This window comes from Zosterops lateralis (genome assembly GCF_965231275.1).
Source record: "Zosterops lateralis genome assembly, chromosome: 6".
Taxonomy (NCBI): Eukaryota; Metazoa; Chordata; class Aves; order Passeriformes; family Zosteropidae; genus Zosterops; species Zosterops lateralis.
Genome location: NC_139761.1, coordinates 58,478,126 through 58,495,797, shown reverse-complemented (window position 1 = coordinate 58,495,797; position 17,672 = coordinate 58,478,126). Strand labels below are relative to the sequence as shown.

The window sequence follows — 17,672 nt, the reverse complement described above, 5'->3', positions numbered from 1 at the left end:
GAGGAGGGCCCCGGAGGAGGGCCCCGGAGGAGGGCCCCGGAGGAGGGCCCCGGAGGAGGGCCCCGGAGGAGGGCCCCGGAGGAGGGCCCCGGAGGAGGGCCCCGGAGGAGGGAGGCGAGGCGGGGGCTGCCGGCCGGGGCTGAGCGGGGCGGGCGCGGCGGGAGCTGAGGGCGAGGGGCCGCCATGGAGGCGTTTGCGGTGAGAGGCCGGGGCCGGGACTGGGACTGGGACTGGGGCCGGGGCCGGGGCTGTGCCCTCACCGCCCCCGGCCCTCACCGCCTGCCCTTCTCCCCCCACAGGGAGCGCCCGTGGCCGTGGCCGTGGCCGTGGTGGCGGCGTCCGCGCTGCTGCTGCTGCTGCTCCGGGGGACGGCGCGGAGGCCGAGCGGCCCCGTCACGCTGCAGGACCCGCTGGCCAAGTACCCGCTAAGGCTGCTGGACAAGGAGGTGCCCGGGGCTCTGGGGAGGTGCCCGGGGCTCTGGGGACACGGGGCGTCGGGGCTCCGAGGCAGGAGGGCCGGTCGCTGTGACCCCGCAGCCGCCCGGGGATGCTCCCAGGGTAGAGCGGGGTGTGTAAAAGCGATCGTGCCGCGCTGCGGGCTGTTGTTTCCCGATGCTTTGCGTGTTGGAGTGCTGACCGTGTTCCTCCCTCGGCTCCTGTCCCGGGTGCACCGTGAAATGCAAGCCCGGCGACCTGAGCCCTCCGCACGCCCTGCGTTGCCTGGCCGCAGGCATGGAATGTGCCTTGGGCACGGGGTTCCCTGATTTTATCTATGGAGAGCTGCTGTAGGGATTGTGCAGGCAGGCAAAAGTCACTCTTTGTGGAAGTAAAGAGGAGAAAACTGCTTCTGAAACTCCTGATTATTTCAGCTTTATTTTTCAGAGCCATTTCTGTATCCTTTCCCAGCATTTGGCTTGCACGATAACAAAGAGCAGGCTCGCTGAAGCATATTGTGTTGACTACTTTGAAATTCAAAGTAGTGGTGATGCTGACCTCATTCTAACTTTGGTTTTTTAGGAAATCAGTCACGATACTAAGAAATTCAGATTCGGGCTACCCTCAACGAATCATGTATTAGGATTACCTGTAGGTAAGTACTGTAAACAATTAATTACTTGTATTTCTGGTTTCTCACAGTTCTTGGAGTTCTGACTGTGAATTTAAGGCTCAGAAAAGCAAGGAGTTGAAAGCCACATCTGAATGCTGCTGTCAGAGAGAGAAATGTCAGGTTTCCCAGAGGGTTGTATTTCTGATCCTTTGTGAGTGCTTTGTCCAGCTGTGTGGTGTAGGGTTAGAAATGGAGCAGTGAAAGTGACCTGAGCCTGACTGAATTTGTCACCAGTCACCAGTCAGGATATAAGCCAGAGTGGTATCTGCTAAAGCTTTTTCATGTTTCTTATTTGCATTCTACTTCCATCTGATCCCCTCAGTCTATTAGCAATTGCCCTCATGGTTTTGGCAAAGACAGTGACACTTGTAAAGGAGAAAGGGGACAACTCTGCTGCCTGGAAGGACACTAAAATATTCACAGCCTTTTCTGTGCATGCACTTCAGTTTGCATTACACACGTTCCCATTCAACTTTATCTGGAGTTCTGTAGCACGAATTTCAGCCTAGGATTGGCCTTCTTTCCTGTACCCTGAAATACGGCACTGAACCTTGGACCTTGAATCAGTGATAAAAGCCTCTCTGATCTGCAGATGTGGCTGTGTGCTGCTTGGCAGTTCCCTGTGCTGTATGGGAGGTGTCAGGGTCATCCTGTTCCATGTGAGCATGTCCTTGCATGCTGCTTGGCTTTCTCCAAACTCTCTTCTGCCTTGTGTGAGAAAGAGTAATGGAATTAACTAGACAAGTGGTAAACTAACTGAGACATGCTCTGCAGTGTTTGTGTTTATCCAGGTTCATTCTTAAGGATTTAGGAATAAGGTCCTGACACTATAGTACTTCTTGGGAGATTCCTGCTCTGTGCTGAAAAAGGAGAAGGAACTGAATGTTTCATACAGCATTTATGTGGCAAATATTTTCTCTGTCATTGCATGTGTAGCAGGTTACAGTACCTGCCTTTCTCTCTTGTCCTCCAGGGATGAAGAAAAATCAGATTTTAATCCTTTCTCCCTAGGCCAACATGTTTACCTTTCTGCAAAAATCGATGGGAATCTGGTGATTCGAGCCTATACCCCAGTTTCCAGTGATGAGACAAAAGGTTATGTTGATTTAATTATAAAGGTAAATTTTGTTTTCCTTTAATATGGGTAAGTTGCTAATTGGAAGGAGGGCAAGTACATAATTTTACTGAAATGGTTTGTTTTGATTTAGTCATCAAATTTAATTGTCTCTCATTCAGATTTCATTTTCATCGGATCTCATGTTTTTCAAATGGGGTGGCTGCATGGCAGACAACTCATTTCACATTGCCCTCGAGTAGTAAGTTGTATCCTGTGTATCTGCTGTGTGGCACTGAGGGATGGCAGAGGAGAATCACTTGTCTGGCAATACTTCAGGAATTTCCCTAATATCTTTTATTTGGCAATGCATGTGTGGAAGTCGAGACAGACACTCAGAGTGCTTTATTAAAAAGTTCTGGGGGCTCCAAGTATCATCTCCTCATTATATAAAAGTCCTCATACCTTTTCTCTGTAGCAGTCCCATCAGCAGCTCTCAGGGTCTGTCCTCTATGCCAGCAGCTGCTCTGTAGACTCAGTGCCTCAGCTCTTCTTCACACAACAATGAGGGAAGTGTGCCCGGCTCTATCCAGACCGACCTGGGACTCTGCTGTCCCTAGTATACAGCTCCAGTTCTTTCTCTGCTGCAGTTCTGGCTCACTCCTTCCTGTCCCTAGTATGGCCACCTTACCCTTTCTGTCTCTTGCACAACGTCCCATCCCTTCCTCCTCACAGCACAGCCAGCAGACTCTGTACCAGCTCACTCACTCTTTATCACACCCACAGCTGGCAGGGAAGGCTGCTCCCACTCTTGGATAATTCACACAGCTGCTTGACCCAAGTCAAGACTGCTCTCAGCACTGTCTCTGTCTCCCCACATGTGTGGATACTGATCTCTCTCCCTCTAGATGCCTATGCTACTGCTAATGCTTACTGCAAACAGCTCTAAGCAAGTCAAGCAAGGGAAATCCTTTAAGATAAGGGGATGCAGGATTAACTGATCCCAGGACTTCTGGATTTCCTAATCCTTTTCTGTGATTGAGTTTGTCCTTAGGCAAAAATCCAGGCTTTTTTTTTTCTTCACGTTATGAATTGCTTAATGCCTCTTAAATACTTGGAAAGCTGAAAAAGCTGTTGTGTGGTCTAGTGGGAAGGTTTTATAAGGAAAAGATGCAGCAATGCTGTTTTCAGAAAGAGCAGCTACAAAAATGGGATGACATAAAGCAATAGTGAAATGAGGGCAGCAGCACGTAATCTGCCTGCCACCCATCCCTGTTGTCCTGGCTGTTTGCAGGGAGCAGAGGGACACGTGCCCAACAGCACTTTTGTTTTGGCTGCTTCGTGTTGCATGGCTCAAGAGAGAACTGAGAGCAAAGAATTGCCTCAATTTCTTTCTCAGGTGCTGAGTTTCAGGCCTGCCAGGATTGTGTTCTACAGTTGGTGATACTGTCTGCAGGAAAGTTAGTGGTCGATAATGTGCAAATGATTGTTCTTACAGGTCTACCACAAAAATGTGAACCCCAAGTTTCCAGAAGGTGGGAAGATGTCCCAGTATTTAGATAACATGAAGATTGGAGATACCATTGATTTCAGAGGGCCAAATGGACTCCTGGTCTATAAGGGGACAGGTACTGTAACACAAAGGTGGGAGAGCAAAAGGGAGGTATTGGTTATTTTCAGAGGTGTTTTATAAAACTTGACAACTGTAGAGAATCTTTTTCTTTAAAAGTGGAGAAGAGGAAAAATCACCTTGTTTAGACTTGATCATGAGTGGTTTGAGCTGCCAGAGTTGTTATGATGGGAAAGAGTACTTTTTGTAAGGAATAAGTGATGAGCATCTCACTCCTGGGACTATAAATCTGAAAAAATTGCTTTTGTATTATATGACTGAGAAGTCTGCCCTGGAAATAAAATAACCTCAGCTATACATATGGAGGGAGGTGCTCCAAATGCTTCTTAAGCAAGTGAGATTGTGGCCTAAAGTGCCCTCTGAGAATCTCAGTGCTGTTACTGGATAACCAGCTGCCTGAGGGCCAGCTCCATTTCACAATCAAATCAGGTCTGAGTTGACTGTGAGGAAATAAGCTCAGAGGAGTAATCCTCTTGCAGGATACAAGTGAAAGATTTTGCACTGATCTCAAGTGAGAGAAGTTGTGCACTTCAGTCTCACCTCAGAGTGGTCAGCACTTCCCTGGATGCTGACCTCCTGTGATCAGCAATCTCCTGAGGAGTCTATCTCAGCAGAAGGGGAGGGATTTCCAGAAGAATTGATTTTCTTAATTGATCATCTCTAGTAGTTTCTTCCCATGGAATTTGTATCCCTGTGTTTTTGGAAGCTAATGTACCTATAGGTTTGGAATATTTCTTCTAGGTATCTTTCTTATCAAGCCTAATAAGAAGTCTGAAGCAGAGAAAAAGTTTGCAAGGCACCTGGGGATGATAGCTGGAGGAACAGGTAAAACTAATCCCATCATATGGAGTGTCTAGAGAGTGAAAATGTCTTTGTGCATATATGTGAGGACTATCACTGTACTTTATTAGCAGAGTATTTACACCTGCATTTCTTTTCATGGTGGCTACAGTGACGCATTCCAGGGGTTTGAGCTCAGTCCTGGGGAGTAGCAGCCTGAAGGTTTGAATCCTAATTTACCTGTGACCTCAGAGAACTCACTTTGTCAGTGACAAGAAGTATTTTAACAGAATTTCTTGAGGGTAAAATTATGTGATAGAGAATCCTGAAGAGAAAAGCTCTGCATACAAGAATTGTGGGTTTGTTTTGGAACTGTTTGTCATAATAGAAACCCCCAGTCTCTGCACTCCATGTGGATTAGAAATCCAGAGATGTGTAGCTCTGTGCAAACTGAGATCCCATTGAAGACTGAAGGGAGGCAGCCTTAATACTGGATCTGTAGCCGTGGAAAGAAATACCATTGATAATTGATAACCATTTTGGTTTTTAACAGGAATAACTCCTATGTTGCAGCTGATCCGTCAGATCACAAATGATCCTAAAGATTCCACAAAATGTTACCTCCTTTTTGCTAATCAGGTGAGTGTTCTGACCCATCTCTTTGTTCTTCTTTAATAGCTCACTTGTTTTTGCTGGCTTCTGAGCTTTTTAAACTGATGGCACAGGTTTCATACTCTTTCACACTTACGTGTCTCCTCACAGCTTCACTGAATTCCTACATTAGGAAATAAACTCTGTGACCAGATCCCAATCCCTCTGCTCATCTTAGTCCTTCACTGATTTCAAGGAAACAGGATTTGTTTCCATTAATCTGTTTGTACAGTTAACCTTCACCATCCTGGCTCAGGGACGTTTACCAGGGCCAGGGCCAAGGCCAAATTGGCCATGGTCAGGGACAAATCCAGCTCATTGTGATTTGAGCCTGGATTAAAAAGTTGTTTTAATTGCCATCTTTTAGGACTGTGTTTAGGTGCTGCTAATTATCACAGTTTGTTGTTCTTAATCTCAATTTATAGAAGCCTGTAATGATAATAGCTATCATGGAAGGGATAAAATACCAAATTAGTTTCTTAATTTGCATAATTTTTATCATTGCATTTGTTGTGAATGGCAGTTGAGCTCCCATCAGAGGGCTCCTGTGATGGTTTGGAGCTAAACAGCACTGTTAATTTGCAGACAGAAAATGATATATTGCTGAGAGATGAGCTAGAGGACATTGCCAAGAGGCATCCTGAGCAGTTTGTGCTGTGGTACACACTGGACAGACCTCCAAAAGGTAGGGACATGTGGAAATGCCTTTGCTCATCCCTATGCAACAGTTAGAGCTTCACTCTTGCTCATGGGGACATCAGGGATTATAATGTTAAATGTTCTTGTTGTTCTTACATTTTGAAACACCTCAGAAAAAACCCTTACGCCAGACCCTGTTTTAAAAAGGGATCTAAGCCAGGTGGGTCTTAAAGAGTGGAGCTCATAATTAACTTCATTTGGGTGAGACGTGCTACTCAGTGCATTGCTTCATGTATTTCAGTTTTTGGAAATTTTCATCAAAAGTTCAGGTCTGTTTTGGGCTATCTCCCAAATCAGGCTATGTTAGCATGTTGTTGGCATTAAATTGTTTAATACCTGTAAAGTATTATGTGCACATCTTTGTTTTGCAGCAGCTCCAGGTTAAATTCTGGTGAAACAGAGCTACCATATGTGTATGGATTAAGGCATCATTTTCCTACTTGGCTCACTTCAAATGGCAGATGCCTTCAATAATACTACTGCTTGAAATAGTTTAGCATTTCCTTCCTCTTTTAATTAATTTTCTCTTATCACTAATCAGAGCTTTTGTCATCACTGAACTTTCTCACCTCACCGCTCCATCTCAAAAAAAAAAGTACAAGTCTCAGTCTCTCTCCCTGCCACTGGGTGACCCCTCTTCACTGGAAAAGCTGATTCACTCTTCCTTTTTATTTCTTATTTCTTTCAAATTTTTAAATTTATTGTTTTAAGACCTCTGTGTCTTATCAACCAGATCCATGTTACCTGCACACTTGTCCCTGTGGAAGGGGATCACTAGGTTTGAGCTGAGTGAGAAATTTAACCCTCTCCTGGCTCGCAGTGATGGTGCCATAACTTGATTCTTTAGCTACTTAATGAGGTTTAAAAAGGCTTCAAAGAGCTTCAAAGTAATTGAATGAATTTCTTTGTTGCAGACTGGAAGTACAGCACCGGTTTTGTCACTGCAGACATGCTGAAAGCCCACCTGCCTGCCCCTGGCAGTGACACCCTCATTCTCATGTGTGGGCCACCACCAATGATTCAGTTTGCCTGTCAGCCCAACCTGGACAAGCTTGGCTATCCCAAGAGCAGTACATTTGCTTATTAACTGACACCTTTTTTGGAAGTACTGCATATTTTTCTACAGGAACAGTTGATGTGCAGCTGTACAGCATTTGGGGGTGTGTGTGTGTGTTTTAACCCCATGATGTAATCTCTGTGGTTTATAACTTCGTAATTACCTTGTGCATTTTGATACTAAAAAGTTGAGAAATCCTCTTGAATGGTGTGGGAGTTAGTCTGACATATGAGATTAGTATAAAACATTAATTCTGAGGGGGGAAAAAACAAAGATGAAAGGTCATCCACATGGATTTATGTTAAATCATTCCACAGTCAGCAAGCAAGAGGGGAACATTCAGAATTTATTCATAACAGTCAAAAAATAAACATTTATACCAGTGTTACGCTAACTAGGATTTCTTACTACGTTTATTTAAAAGAAGAGTCATTTGTTTTGTGGACTGACTATTTACAGCCAAGTTAGCACAACAACACACTGAGTTGTAAATACAGCATTGAAAGAAATAGGAAATATTGTGTTTGGAATATCCCAGGGCTGCTGGAGCAGCCAGTCCCATTTGCAGTGCTGTAAGAAGTCTGTTGGCTAATTGACCTGATAAAGTATTTCAAATGCTTGTGGTACCTGAGCTGGTCACTAGCATTGACTGCATTGCCAGACTGGTATATTGAATACCTTTTTTTAAACATTAAACAGTATAGTTTGCTGATGCATAGACTTACTTCTCATTCTTCTGAGTTATCTTTTTTTTGCAGTTTGCAGTGGTTGAAAAGAACCTGTCTTGATTTTACCACTGTGGACAACCAAATCATGCATTTATCTTCTTACACCTGACCATAGAGTGCAAGCTCTGTCATGAGAGAGTGGTGAAGTGAGGACCAGGATAGATCACCTGTAAAAAGCACCCCAGGTAGTTCTCAAAGAGCCCTTGCTACATTTTGTGGCCAGCCCTTGAGTTTCCCTCTTTATTTGGGAGGGTTGTGGCTGGCAGAGACCTGCCCTCAGGCTACATTAGAATCTAAAGCAACAGCTGCAGCCAGCAAGGAGAAAGTAATGGCAGCCCTATACAAAGTACTTTTCCTTACAATTAAGGAGGTTTTTTTCCTGGCATTTATCTGTTTACTAATAGAGCTTCTTAATAGCTCACTAATACAGGAGATGCATATGTAAACAGATGCCACAGGTAATTGCTGCTCTAAAGGTTACAGCTTCAGCCCCTCAAAAAGTGAGGCCGTATTTCCCTCTGATGCAGTCCTGTCTACCCCAGTAAAACAGCAAGATTTATTTTGTCAGGTGTTTTAAAGAAATAAATCTTTGGTTTATTCTGGTACTTTCCTGGTAGTCTCAGAGTTACAATTTCCTGCTGCAGTTGTTTTTGCCTTAGGTAAAGATTTGTGAATGTGGCAGCTTGTCATCCTAATAAAAGCAAGGGCTTGGTGGGCAGCATTATGTTCCATTCTTCCCATCCTACAGTGCACTGACTTGGATATAAACAGGGCAGGACAGGTGCCAGTGAAAGGGAGAGTTTGAAATCCTTTCTGGGGACCAGTCTGGCAAGACCACAGGAGTGGTGAGTGAGCCAGTCCTGCTGCTCTCACCAGCATCCAGCTGAATTCCAGGTAGCTCTAATTAACCCACATGATACAATTATGTATTAATGATTCCTGCACTACAAGTTAATTATAAAAATAAAAAATTAGAAAAGGTCTTTCATGTAACGGTACATCAACACAGCACGTAAAAGACAACTGAATAAAAGGACAAAATGTTGGCTTTCCTGGCTCTGGATATGAGTCCCACTCCTCTCCCAACACTCTTTCCTATTACATGGTGTGGGAAGACAGCACGGAGGAGAGTTACCTGTAACATGTGCCTGCACTGACAATAGGAAATGCTACGTGGGAGGCGGCAGTGGCAGGAAAGAGGTGAAGCTTTCCTGCTGCACGGCCTCCAGCTGCTCCTGGCCACTGCTGCAGGCACGAGGTATGAGTCGTGTTCTTGGTCATGCTGAAGCATCATCTCCAGTCTTCAAAGGTTGGTGTTAAAAACCTGCTGTCATTCAGCATTTCATCCTGGCTCAGCAGCGTCTGAAAGAACAAGATGGAGAGGACTGAGGGTGTTTGGTGAGGGGCCTGAGCTCCCAGAGAACCCAGCTGCAGTGAGAGCAGGCTCAGAAGATGGGGTGAGCACCACACACAGTCAAAATGAATTTCTTCAGCTTTAAATAACTCTTTTTTGCTTGAGGGAATTCTTAGAGATTTTCTGTCTGGCATGCAACTCAACTGTATTTCATAATTCTTCGTTATGTCTTCTGGTCACTTATTTTTTAACAAATTAGCTTCTGTGGAATGAAGAAGCAAAAGTGAGTCGTTTTGTTTTGCACAGCGTTCTAGCTCACATAAATCTTCAAAAGTCTGTACCTCATTCCTAGCTGCTGTGACTGAGGTGGTGGTGACCTGGAAAATCTTTGAAGAATTGTTTTCATTTTGTCAAAGAGACAGCAGAGCTCATGAAAACTTAGAGAGGCCTAAATGAAGCTTAATTTCTAGAGCAATTTAAAAGCACGGGGGTTTTGTGAGTGGATGTCCCACCAGGCTGTAAAGAGATACTTAACAAGAGCAGAGGCCCACTTACTCTTCATTACCACCAGCAATGACCAACTTTCAGTGAGTTTTAGCAGAACACATTTTTGACTTTGGAACAAGAGAGGAATGGGTACATACCGTGAGGTGGGTTATGCCTTGGGAAAGAGCCCCTATTTGCATTACTGTGCCTTCTGAGTGTTCCATCTGTAAAAGCAGTCAGCAACTAGTTCAAATCAGACAGCATGTGCAATTTTATTCACTCTACATGCAGCTTTGGGAGGGATCTGTGCCTGGACAAATGAATTTGGGGTAAATTTAAAAGCTCCTTGACAGAAATGCCTCTGTGCTACAAGGTATGTGAAAATGCATTTAATGACAGGAAGAGTGGATCCTGTGATTAAGAGAGATTGATTCCATGAAACTTGGCCTCTAATTCACAGAAAAAAAAGACAAAGCTTAACTGATATTATCAATGAAAAGTAGTATTTTCCAAATGGTCTAACACTACTTGTATTTCTGGTACGCTTCTTTCACAGGCAAGAAGTCCTTGATACAGTCCCACTTCTTTTTACATAGAAGTGTCACCAGTTCTGGGCATTGGGATTTCCTGCATGGGCCACATGCTCAGAAGTCATGCTTAATAGACAGACAAAATCCAGTCTTTCTGTCATGCTTGAGTAACTGCACCAGTGCAAGTTCTTGGTTCAGAGTTAATGCGTTCCCTCACAGCTTCTAGCTGAGCAAGTGGACATCCACGCTCACAGTCAGGGTTTGGTGTTCTCCCTTTTTAGGAGCAGTGCATTGATAAAGACCACAGTCAGCAAATGAACACGAATGAGATGTTAGATGCACTAAACCATGCAATGAAGAAATTACCTTCACAGTTAGTCTTTCCAATGTTGTGACCATTCTCTTATGAGGCCTAAACTGTTTTTATATCACTGGAGAAAGGCTAGTTTACTCCAGCTGCCTCTGTGTGGCTCTTGTGTGTTGCCAAAGTTCACACAAGGCTCCAGGAGCGCTCCGTTTTTCAGGGTTTGCATCTCTTTACACAACAGCAAAGTCAAAATGTGATGATTTTTAGTCTTCATCATTTCTCTGTATGCTGTCTAGGCAGTTTCATTCACAAGTTCACTACTACATTACAAAAGTGAATTAACTGTTGGTTTATTAATAATTTGTTCATTGCTGATGCGTTGTCTTCACATATATTGTCTAAGCAGAACTACTCCCCACTGTACACCATGAAAGACAAAATTCAGTTGGATTCTCTGATTACTTGTATTGTTAAAAAATACAACCCAGTTGTACTTTAACATAACTTTATAGCTTTGTATAAGTTTGTCCAAATGAATTTATTACATTAAAAACCACCCATAAAGATAATGAAAAAAATAGTGTGCCATACTAAAATGATGAAAGCTAGAAGTACAAAAGTCTTGCGTTTACTGCAACCACGCCCTTGACTGACAAAATACCTCGATCTTCGGAGTGTAAAGGTGTCATAGTCCTGAAAAAGGGCTTGAGGATGGATGAGTTTTATTATGATGGTGATTAAAAAAAACCCCAGCATTCTTAGTCTGGAACTCTTTCCAGTGTCCACAGCCAATACTTTTCTCAGTGAGTTCATGCGGATGTAGCAAAGAGTTTGTTATAGGGGAACATTTGGTTATTTGCAAGCTTTGGAATGCATGGAGAGGAAGAGATGAGCATGGCATCAGTCTGTCTGTCCCACCTGATCCAGTTCCCTGTCAGTGAAAGGACTAAGTCCTTTGTGGCCACCATAGTTTTTTGAAGTACCATTTGTAGCAGCTGGGCTTGTATCCATAGGACAAATGTAGTCTGTTGATTCATCAAACTTCTTTTTCCTTAAGTTTCCAAAATGCGAAAATCCAAGTTTCTTTGGCTAAAATAAGGAGTCAACATAAGTAGTTTTGAGTAAGACAAGTAAGGTTGTTCTTTAAACATTCAAAATCCTCTTCTTTTTAGTTTACTGCTATACCCTGGTCATTCAAGTAGGTAGATTGTGAATTAACTACATTTGTTCTCAAATTGGAGTTACAGTGGCTAATAAATGCATTTATATGATGTTCCTTCTAAGAAAAGATGGAACAGATTGCACACTTATTTTCAGGACCCGGTTGAAACAGATACAAAGTAAAAGGTCTGGTATCTAGAATTAAGGTAGCCCTCTTAGAATTCACCTCTCCCTGCCCATGTTTATTTTCTTTGTAATTCAGAGCAGAGAAGTCTGACACCGACATCTCTCCTTTTTGACAGCAGTGCCTACCCGAACTTTGGCAGTGGTGGTCAGAGGTGTGTATGCTGCTGACTCCATGATTTCTCTTTTTTCTTGTTGTGCCTCTGGCCCAATTAACACGTTAAAATTGGTGGTGAGGTGGCGGCGCAGGAGGGTCTTTTGGGGTGGGATATTCAGGAGCATGGCCAGCGTGTCACCATTGAAGCGAGGCTCGAGAATCTGGGAAAAGGGCAGGATGTTTATTTTTTATACAAATATTTGCAAGAGTAAACTACTGGAGTGCTTAGCAGAGGATTTCTCACTTAGTACCTGTTCACATAGCTCACTCATGATACTGAATTTGAATGGGAAATACTTGAAAGGCTCCAAGAAAAAATGCTGAGCATGATCAGGCAAATACGTTTTTATCATCAAACCATATGCTTGTGTTGAATAAGTTTTCTTTCAGAATTTCCTGCTCTACTCAGAGTACAAGCTTAATCCTAGTACAATTTCTACCACTGCTTTTTTGCAAAAATTCTGCAGCAGTAGAATCATGATGTTTCAGAACCCTGACATTACTGAACTGCAAATAGTTCTGAAATGTTTTGAATTTAAAAAATGTCATTCCTGACTGCTGGGATTTCAGGGTGGTTATTTAGCATGGCTCAGAGTTCTGGTAAAGAAACTCAGTGATGCCTAGTCATAAAGCAACTTTAGCACAGCACAGAGCACAGTTCAGGTTCATTTTATGTGCTGCTGTCATACATTTGTGCACAGCTCAGCTTTGATCATAGAGTTCCCTTTTAGCTGTTCCCTTTTTATTTTACTTTTCCTTTGTAACAGGAAGATGTGTGCGTCAGATAAAGAGGCTCCTTAGAAGGCCTGATCACGCTGTCATATTGCAGATGTGTTTGTTTCTTTCTGCTTGATGAACATCAGCTAAAAGATGGTTTATATTACAGCCTGTCCATTTTTAATTGTGCAATGGTAAATTCTTACAATCAGGCCCCCGTGCACTCCGCTGCCTCGAAGGTTGGGCGCATATTCCGCCAGATCCACCGATCGGAGCCACTCCATCACCCTGTGGTTGGACCACTGCACCACGTCGGAAGGAGAGACGTTGTTCTGTTGGAGGAACCACAAAAAGTGATGACACCACAGCCTGTGAGAGTGCACAACTCGCATCTCAGTTCAGATAAAAACAGCCTCCCCCCTCTTCCTCCAGGGGCACTTGTTCTTCCCTGACTGAGGGATTGTTTCTTTTCAAGGCCCCTTTCAGGCGGTCTCTGATGAGATGGCAGACCTGGTCAAGTACTGATGAAATCCCATGTGTTGCATCAAGAGTGCAACAGCAGAGATTACAGATTACAGAGCTAAAAAGGAAATGTTTTGACAGTGGGGTTATTGACAGTGTTTAGACAATAGACAAAACTATGCTGATCATGTAAGGCAAAAACCTTACAGATTTTAAAAATGAGGTCAGGCAAAACCAAATCATTCCAAATTATTCTCCTAGAAGATAAATTAACTTTTTTCCTCACTATGCAAATAACTTCTGAAGAGAAATGCATGAGATTCAACTAATAACTGGCATAACTACTGCTTTAGGTGCAAGTCCCTAGAAGCAATGATTCTGTTGCATCACTGTAAACTGCTGATTTTCTGTCCCCCTTGGCTGGGACCAGAGAATTTGTGCTTGCTTAAATTAATTTATTTCAACATTCTTTTACCTCCTCAACTGGCCTCCTGCGTAGACAGTGGGGGTTGAAGCCATTGATGTGCAGCACATGAATGGCACATTTAATACTCAGGTGATGCAGCTGACTGGTGACTTTCAGGAAGAGAAGGTCATTCTATGAAGGAGAGACACTTTTAGGTGGCACAGAACAACACACCAAAACAGATACTCTCCCCAAGAAGAAAGAGTTTAAGTTTGCTGTGTAGTTTTATATAACACTACAGTAACTATGATTTAGGAAAGATGAAAGTGTATACTTTAAAGAGGGTTAGGGTTTTGTTAGGGTGGATATTTGGGTGGGGGGGCAGTCTGCTGTTGGTTTGTTGGTTTTTTTTTTAACATTGTACCATAGCAAGACCTGGCTAAAAAAATGAAGGCAGGAGTGTAGGCTGTTAAGGCAAATCCAGACTTGGGCAGGAGAATGAGAAGAAAACATGGTGGCTGTGTGTGGTTCATGGTGTGCTGTGGATGTGGCCAGAGCTGTACGAATCACTGGATTCCCTGCTGTTACTTTGCTGAATGTTGTTGCTAACTTGCTGTGGAGAACAATGAGCTCCAGAGGTTACACGTAAACCAGGTGATTTTACTTTTAATCGTGGTGTGCTATGTGATATTGAAAGCAGGGCTTTGGAGAAGTTAGCCCTAACATATAACTTATTTTGTGGACCTTAGGAACAGATTCCCTGCACTAGGCAGCACAAAGGAGATATTACTGGCACTATTTCTGTCTTGCAAAAATTCTTTAACTGCTCACATTCAAAGGAAAAATTTAAAGTTTTTGCTTATTCTGAAGTGGAAATTGTAAAGTATAACTGAAGAAAAAAGATTGTACTTACCACAGTTAAGTACTGCAACATCCTCCCATCTACTCTGGATTCATGAAACTGGTCTTTGTACTGAGGTAAGCCAATGTCATCAAGCCACCCTGCAGATGTGAGAGCAATGGGGAACTAAATCCAGATCAGTGAGAATGAAGCCCTTCTCCCCCTCTCTTGCCTGGCTGCTTTTGAGGCTTTCAGGTGGCTTATTCTACCTATTCCCCTTTCCTGGGGACAGTCTCCTGCCAGCAGCCTGAAAGCAATTCCCACTAACCAGCTCTGTCCATACCAGCCCTGTGATATTTGACACACAACATGTGATGGAGCACATCATCTGCAGTGTTAATGGAGCTGTTCCTAGATTGAGCCTCTCCATTTAATTGCCGGCTGTCTGACCGAGCTCCCCATGGAAGAGCATAACACAAGCTGCATGTTTGGATGTTAAGAATGACACAAAAAAAAATCATCAATTCCTCTATGGTGAAACTTAGTGCTTTTTAAAAATGTTTGGTAACTGCTTAAACACAAATCAGGCTGCCCTTTCACAGAGGTGGGAGAAATTCCTTCCCAGACAATTCCGTGAGAGTCCAAACACTTACGTGTCACCCAGATATGATCAAGCTGTGCAGACTTCTCATCTTGTTTTGCATTTATAGCTTTAATGGCCAAAACCAATTTCTTCCTGTGCAGTGGATGCTTTATTCCCATTTCCTGCAACAAAAACCATCAACAAAGAGTTTGCCTGCCTCTGGCTCCTTTCCTCACGTGAGGTAACTATGAAAACTGATACTGTGGATTTCGGAAAGATAGAGCCAGTGGTTTGGAGGCACCTGGTTCAGGATCAGCAGGTAGAGATAAGCAGTGATTACCTTTTCCATGTCCTGAGGTGTGGCAGTTAGCAGCGTGTGGCCTGATGTCACCCACTGCCGGGCAAAAATCACGTACTGGCCCAGGCCAAAGTCCTCAAGCCAGTTACAAACTCTTTCAGTGCTCCACTGAGCAAATGGGGCATTGTGGTCGCTGAAAAGCACAACAAACATTGGGAAAAATCTTAAAGAATGAATGTCCATACTGGAAAGCTCATCATGTGCCAGTGTGCTGTTTTCTGGAGTGTCCTCAGAATTTGGCAGCCCAGCCACAACCTTTAGCTGAACAGTTGCAGGGCAGATAAGAATTTCCCTTTTTTTTTTGTTTAAAAAGAAGGATAAGGGAATTGCTGAATTCTCCTCATTATGCAGATGAGGAGGTAATTATTCTCCTTGTACTTTGGCAAGGTGAAATTTTTGACACTCCAGCAAGCAGCTGGAGGAGTGCAGGCAGGGGAGATTCTCAGGATGGGTTTTGCTACCAGAGAAATTCTTTCCAGCTGTTGTGGAATTCCATGTGGACTGAAGTGCTTGGGCAAACTCCCCAGGAGGAGGGTTTGGCTGTGGGGCACATTTAGCAGCAGCAGGCTGTGCCAAGGAGGGGAGGAGCCCTTACCTCTTCTGGCCTTTGGTGTCCTTGGATCGGGACAAGCGAGGCCCAGCTGTTGCCCGGAGACCTCCCCTCCGAAACTCTGCCAGGCCCAGATCGTCTGCAGGGAAGTTACCTGACTGAGTTCTTCGTATTCTTGCAAGACAAGAGTGCCACGACAGGGCTGTTAGCTGGTGACAGAGGCTGCTTGCTCTGCATGGAAACTACAGCGACAACTAACAGCTCTGCTAACCTCCCTGGAAACCTGCAATTGCCACATTCCAGAGGCAGCTGAAAGAGTTCTAGGAAATTCAGTCTGGACCTGACTCTGGAGGGAAAAGAAAGAGCTCTGCAGAGCAGCAGTAACACTTTGCTCCAGTTAATAATCCAGACTTGGAAGTGGCTGCTGTTACTGAAGCAGATCAAGTGGACAGAGCACAGCTGTGCCCTGCTTTCTGTTCTGTTTTCTCTAATTTTTTTACCTGGTATATTTTGTAATGAACAACTTGCTACAATTTAATTTTTCATGACTAATAAAACTGCTGGCATGCTAAATTAATAGCATTAAGGTGACAGCAGTGCTTTATTTCTTTCACCAGCATGATGCTGTGAACACTCCCAACAATTTTTCCACCCCACTGTGTACATAAGGACACACCCAGCAAATCCCAGATCTGCTTCTCTGAACCCCAAATTTTAGGTTATTCTTGCTTTAGATAATTGTAGATTTTGCTGGGAATTGGTTTCATTCTCAGCTGAAATACTTGGACAGTGAATTAAAAAAACCAACAAAACCCACGACCTTACTTTCCCCAGATTTTCTTGATCCCTTTTGGACTCCTTCTGTTTTCTGGAGACCATGGAGATTGTGGACTTGAATCCATTCCCAAAGAGAGAGCTGAAAGATCGTCCGAGACCACTGTACCATCCATATTCTCTGTTTCTCCTGGGTTAAGAACAGTATTATAGTCACATTTTATAGTAATTATTGATAAAGTTGTCATCTGGGAGGTTCATGTTTAAATGCAGGACATGATACAAAAGTACAGATACCTATAAAATTGTTCTTGTATAAAAAAAAACAACAAAAAATGAAACACACATGCTCAGAAGGTGAAAAAACAGCTGGACATTTGATACAAAAAAAGTAAAATAACAACACATTGGTAAAATAATTTTCTTATTTCAGTCTTTTCTATTTAACTAAATTATTTGAATTCATTTAAGGTCTCCTTGCCTGCTCTTAATACCTCAACTCCTCCATCAAAATCAGTGGGAATTTTTTCTAAATTCAGTAAAAACAGAATGAAATCAGAATAAAAACAGAATAAAAAGAAACCCCATGTGAATGTCGCACGGCAGGAGCTATTACTTCATTTCAGTACTGCATGTAAGGAGTTCAGTCTAGAGGGCCCAGCTGGGATTAGTATTTCATAGGGAAAGGGAGGGGAGGAAGGAATGAAACAAAGGAAGCAGCAAAATGAGTGTTAAAGTTGCATCTTGTTGGGATACAGTACCTAGCACGGGTGCACTGACACTCCTGACGCGATCTTCAGTCATCCCAAGAAGCAGAAAGCCAGATGGAGAAGCAAAGAAGATACAAAACACCAGCAAAATAAAGTTACAGAAGGGCAAAGTAGTTAAGCTAAGCATTAAAAGCAGAAACAAAAAGAAAAAGAAGCAAGCTATGCTTGATGTGGAAGTGAATATGCACTGGTGTGCACAAGCCCCAAGAACTCTGTACAGATCATCTTAAACAGGCATGAAAATGGATCTGTTTGGGCTTTCCTAACTATTCTTGGAAAGTTTTAGCTCTTTAAGCAGAGACTACAGAGCTCTACGAAGCCTGCAG

The 17,672-nt window shown here is 43.4% G+C and overlaps 2 protein-coding genes across 19 annotated transcripts in view; one reads left to right on the top strand and one right to left on the bottom strand.

Annotated features, from left to right (window-relative positions):
• The first annotated feature begins 156 nt into the window (after positions 1-156).
• Positions 157-8,928, top strand: CYB5R2 (cytochrome b5 reductase 2). The gene is made up of 9 exons (XM_083863117.1): positions 157-198; positions 300-446; positions 1,018-1,090; positions 2,120-2,226; positions 3,661-3,790; positions 4,534-4,617; positions 5,126-5,211; positions 5,809-5,908; positions 6,837-8,928. Exons 1-9 carry the CDS (start codon positions 184-186, stop codon positions 7,007-7,009), a joined length of 915 nt encoding a protein of 304 aa, XP_083719243.1. The 5' UTR covers positions 157-183; the 3' UTR covers positions 7,010-8,928.
• Positions 8,929-8,959: 31 nt separating this feature from the next.
• The window catches only part of PPFIBP2 (PPFIA binding protein 2), a 101,188-nt gene continuing 92,475 nt past the window's right edge, over positions 8,960-17,672 (bottom strand). For 16 of the 18 annotated variants that reach the window (XM_083863097.1, XM_083863109.1, XM_083863108.1 and 13 more), the window contains 12 exons: positions 17,338-17,370; positions 16,628-16,766; positions 15,848-15,976; positions 15,235-15,385; positions 14,965-15,076; positions 14,384-14,472; positions 13,540-13,662; positions 12,809-12,934; positions 11,858-12,046; positions 11,303-11,473; positions 9,706-9,771; positions 8,960-9,069 (listed from right to left, as the gene is read on the bottom strand). In XM_083863097.1, the coding sequence (XP_083719223.1) occupies positions 8,998-9,069; positions 9,706-9,771; positions 11,303-11,473; positions 11,858-12,046; positions 12,809-12,934; positions 13,540-13,662; positions 14,384-14,472; positions 14,965-15,076; positions 15,235-15,385; positions 15,848-15,976; positions 16,628-16,766; positions 17,338-17,370 (1,400 nt within the window). In that variant the 3' untranslated portion in view covers positions 8,960-8,997. The remainder of the gene's footprint in view (positions 9,070-9,705; positions 9,772-11,302; positions 11,474-11,857; positions 12,047-12,808; positions 12,935-13,539; positions 13,663-14,383; positions 14,473-14,964; positions 15,077-15,234; positions 15,386-15,847; positions 15,977-16,627; positions 16,767-17,337; positions 17,371-17,672) is intronic. The other 2 variants (XM_083863107.1, XM_083863106.1) reach the window with 1 other exon arrangement.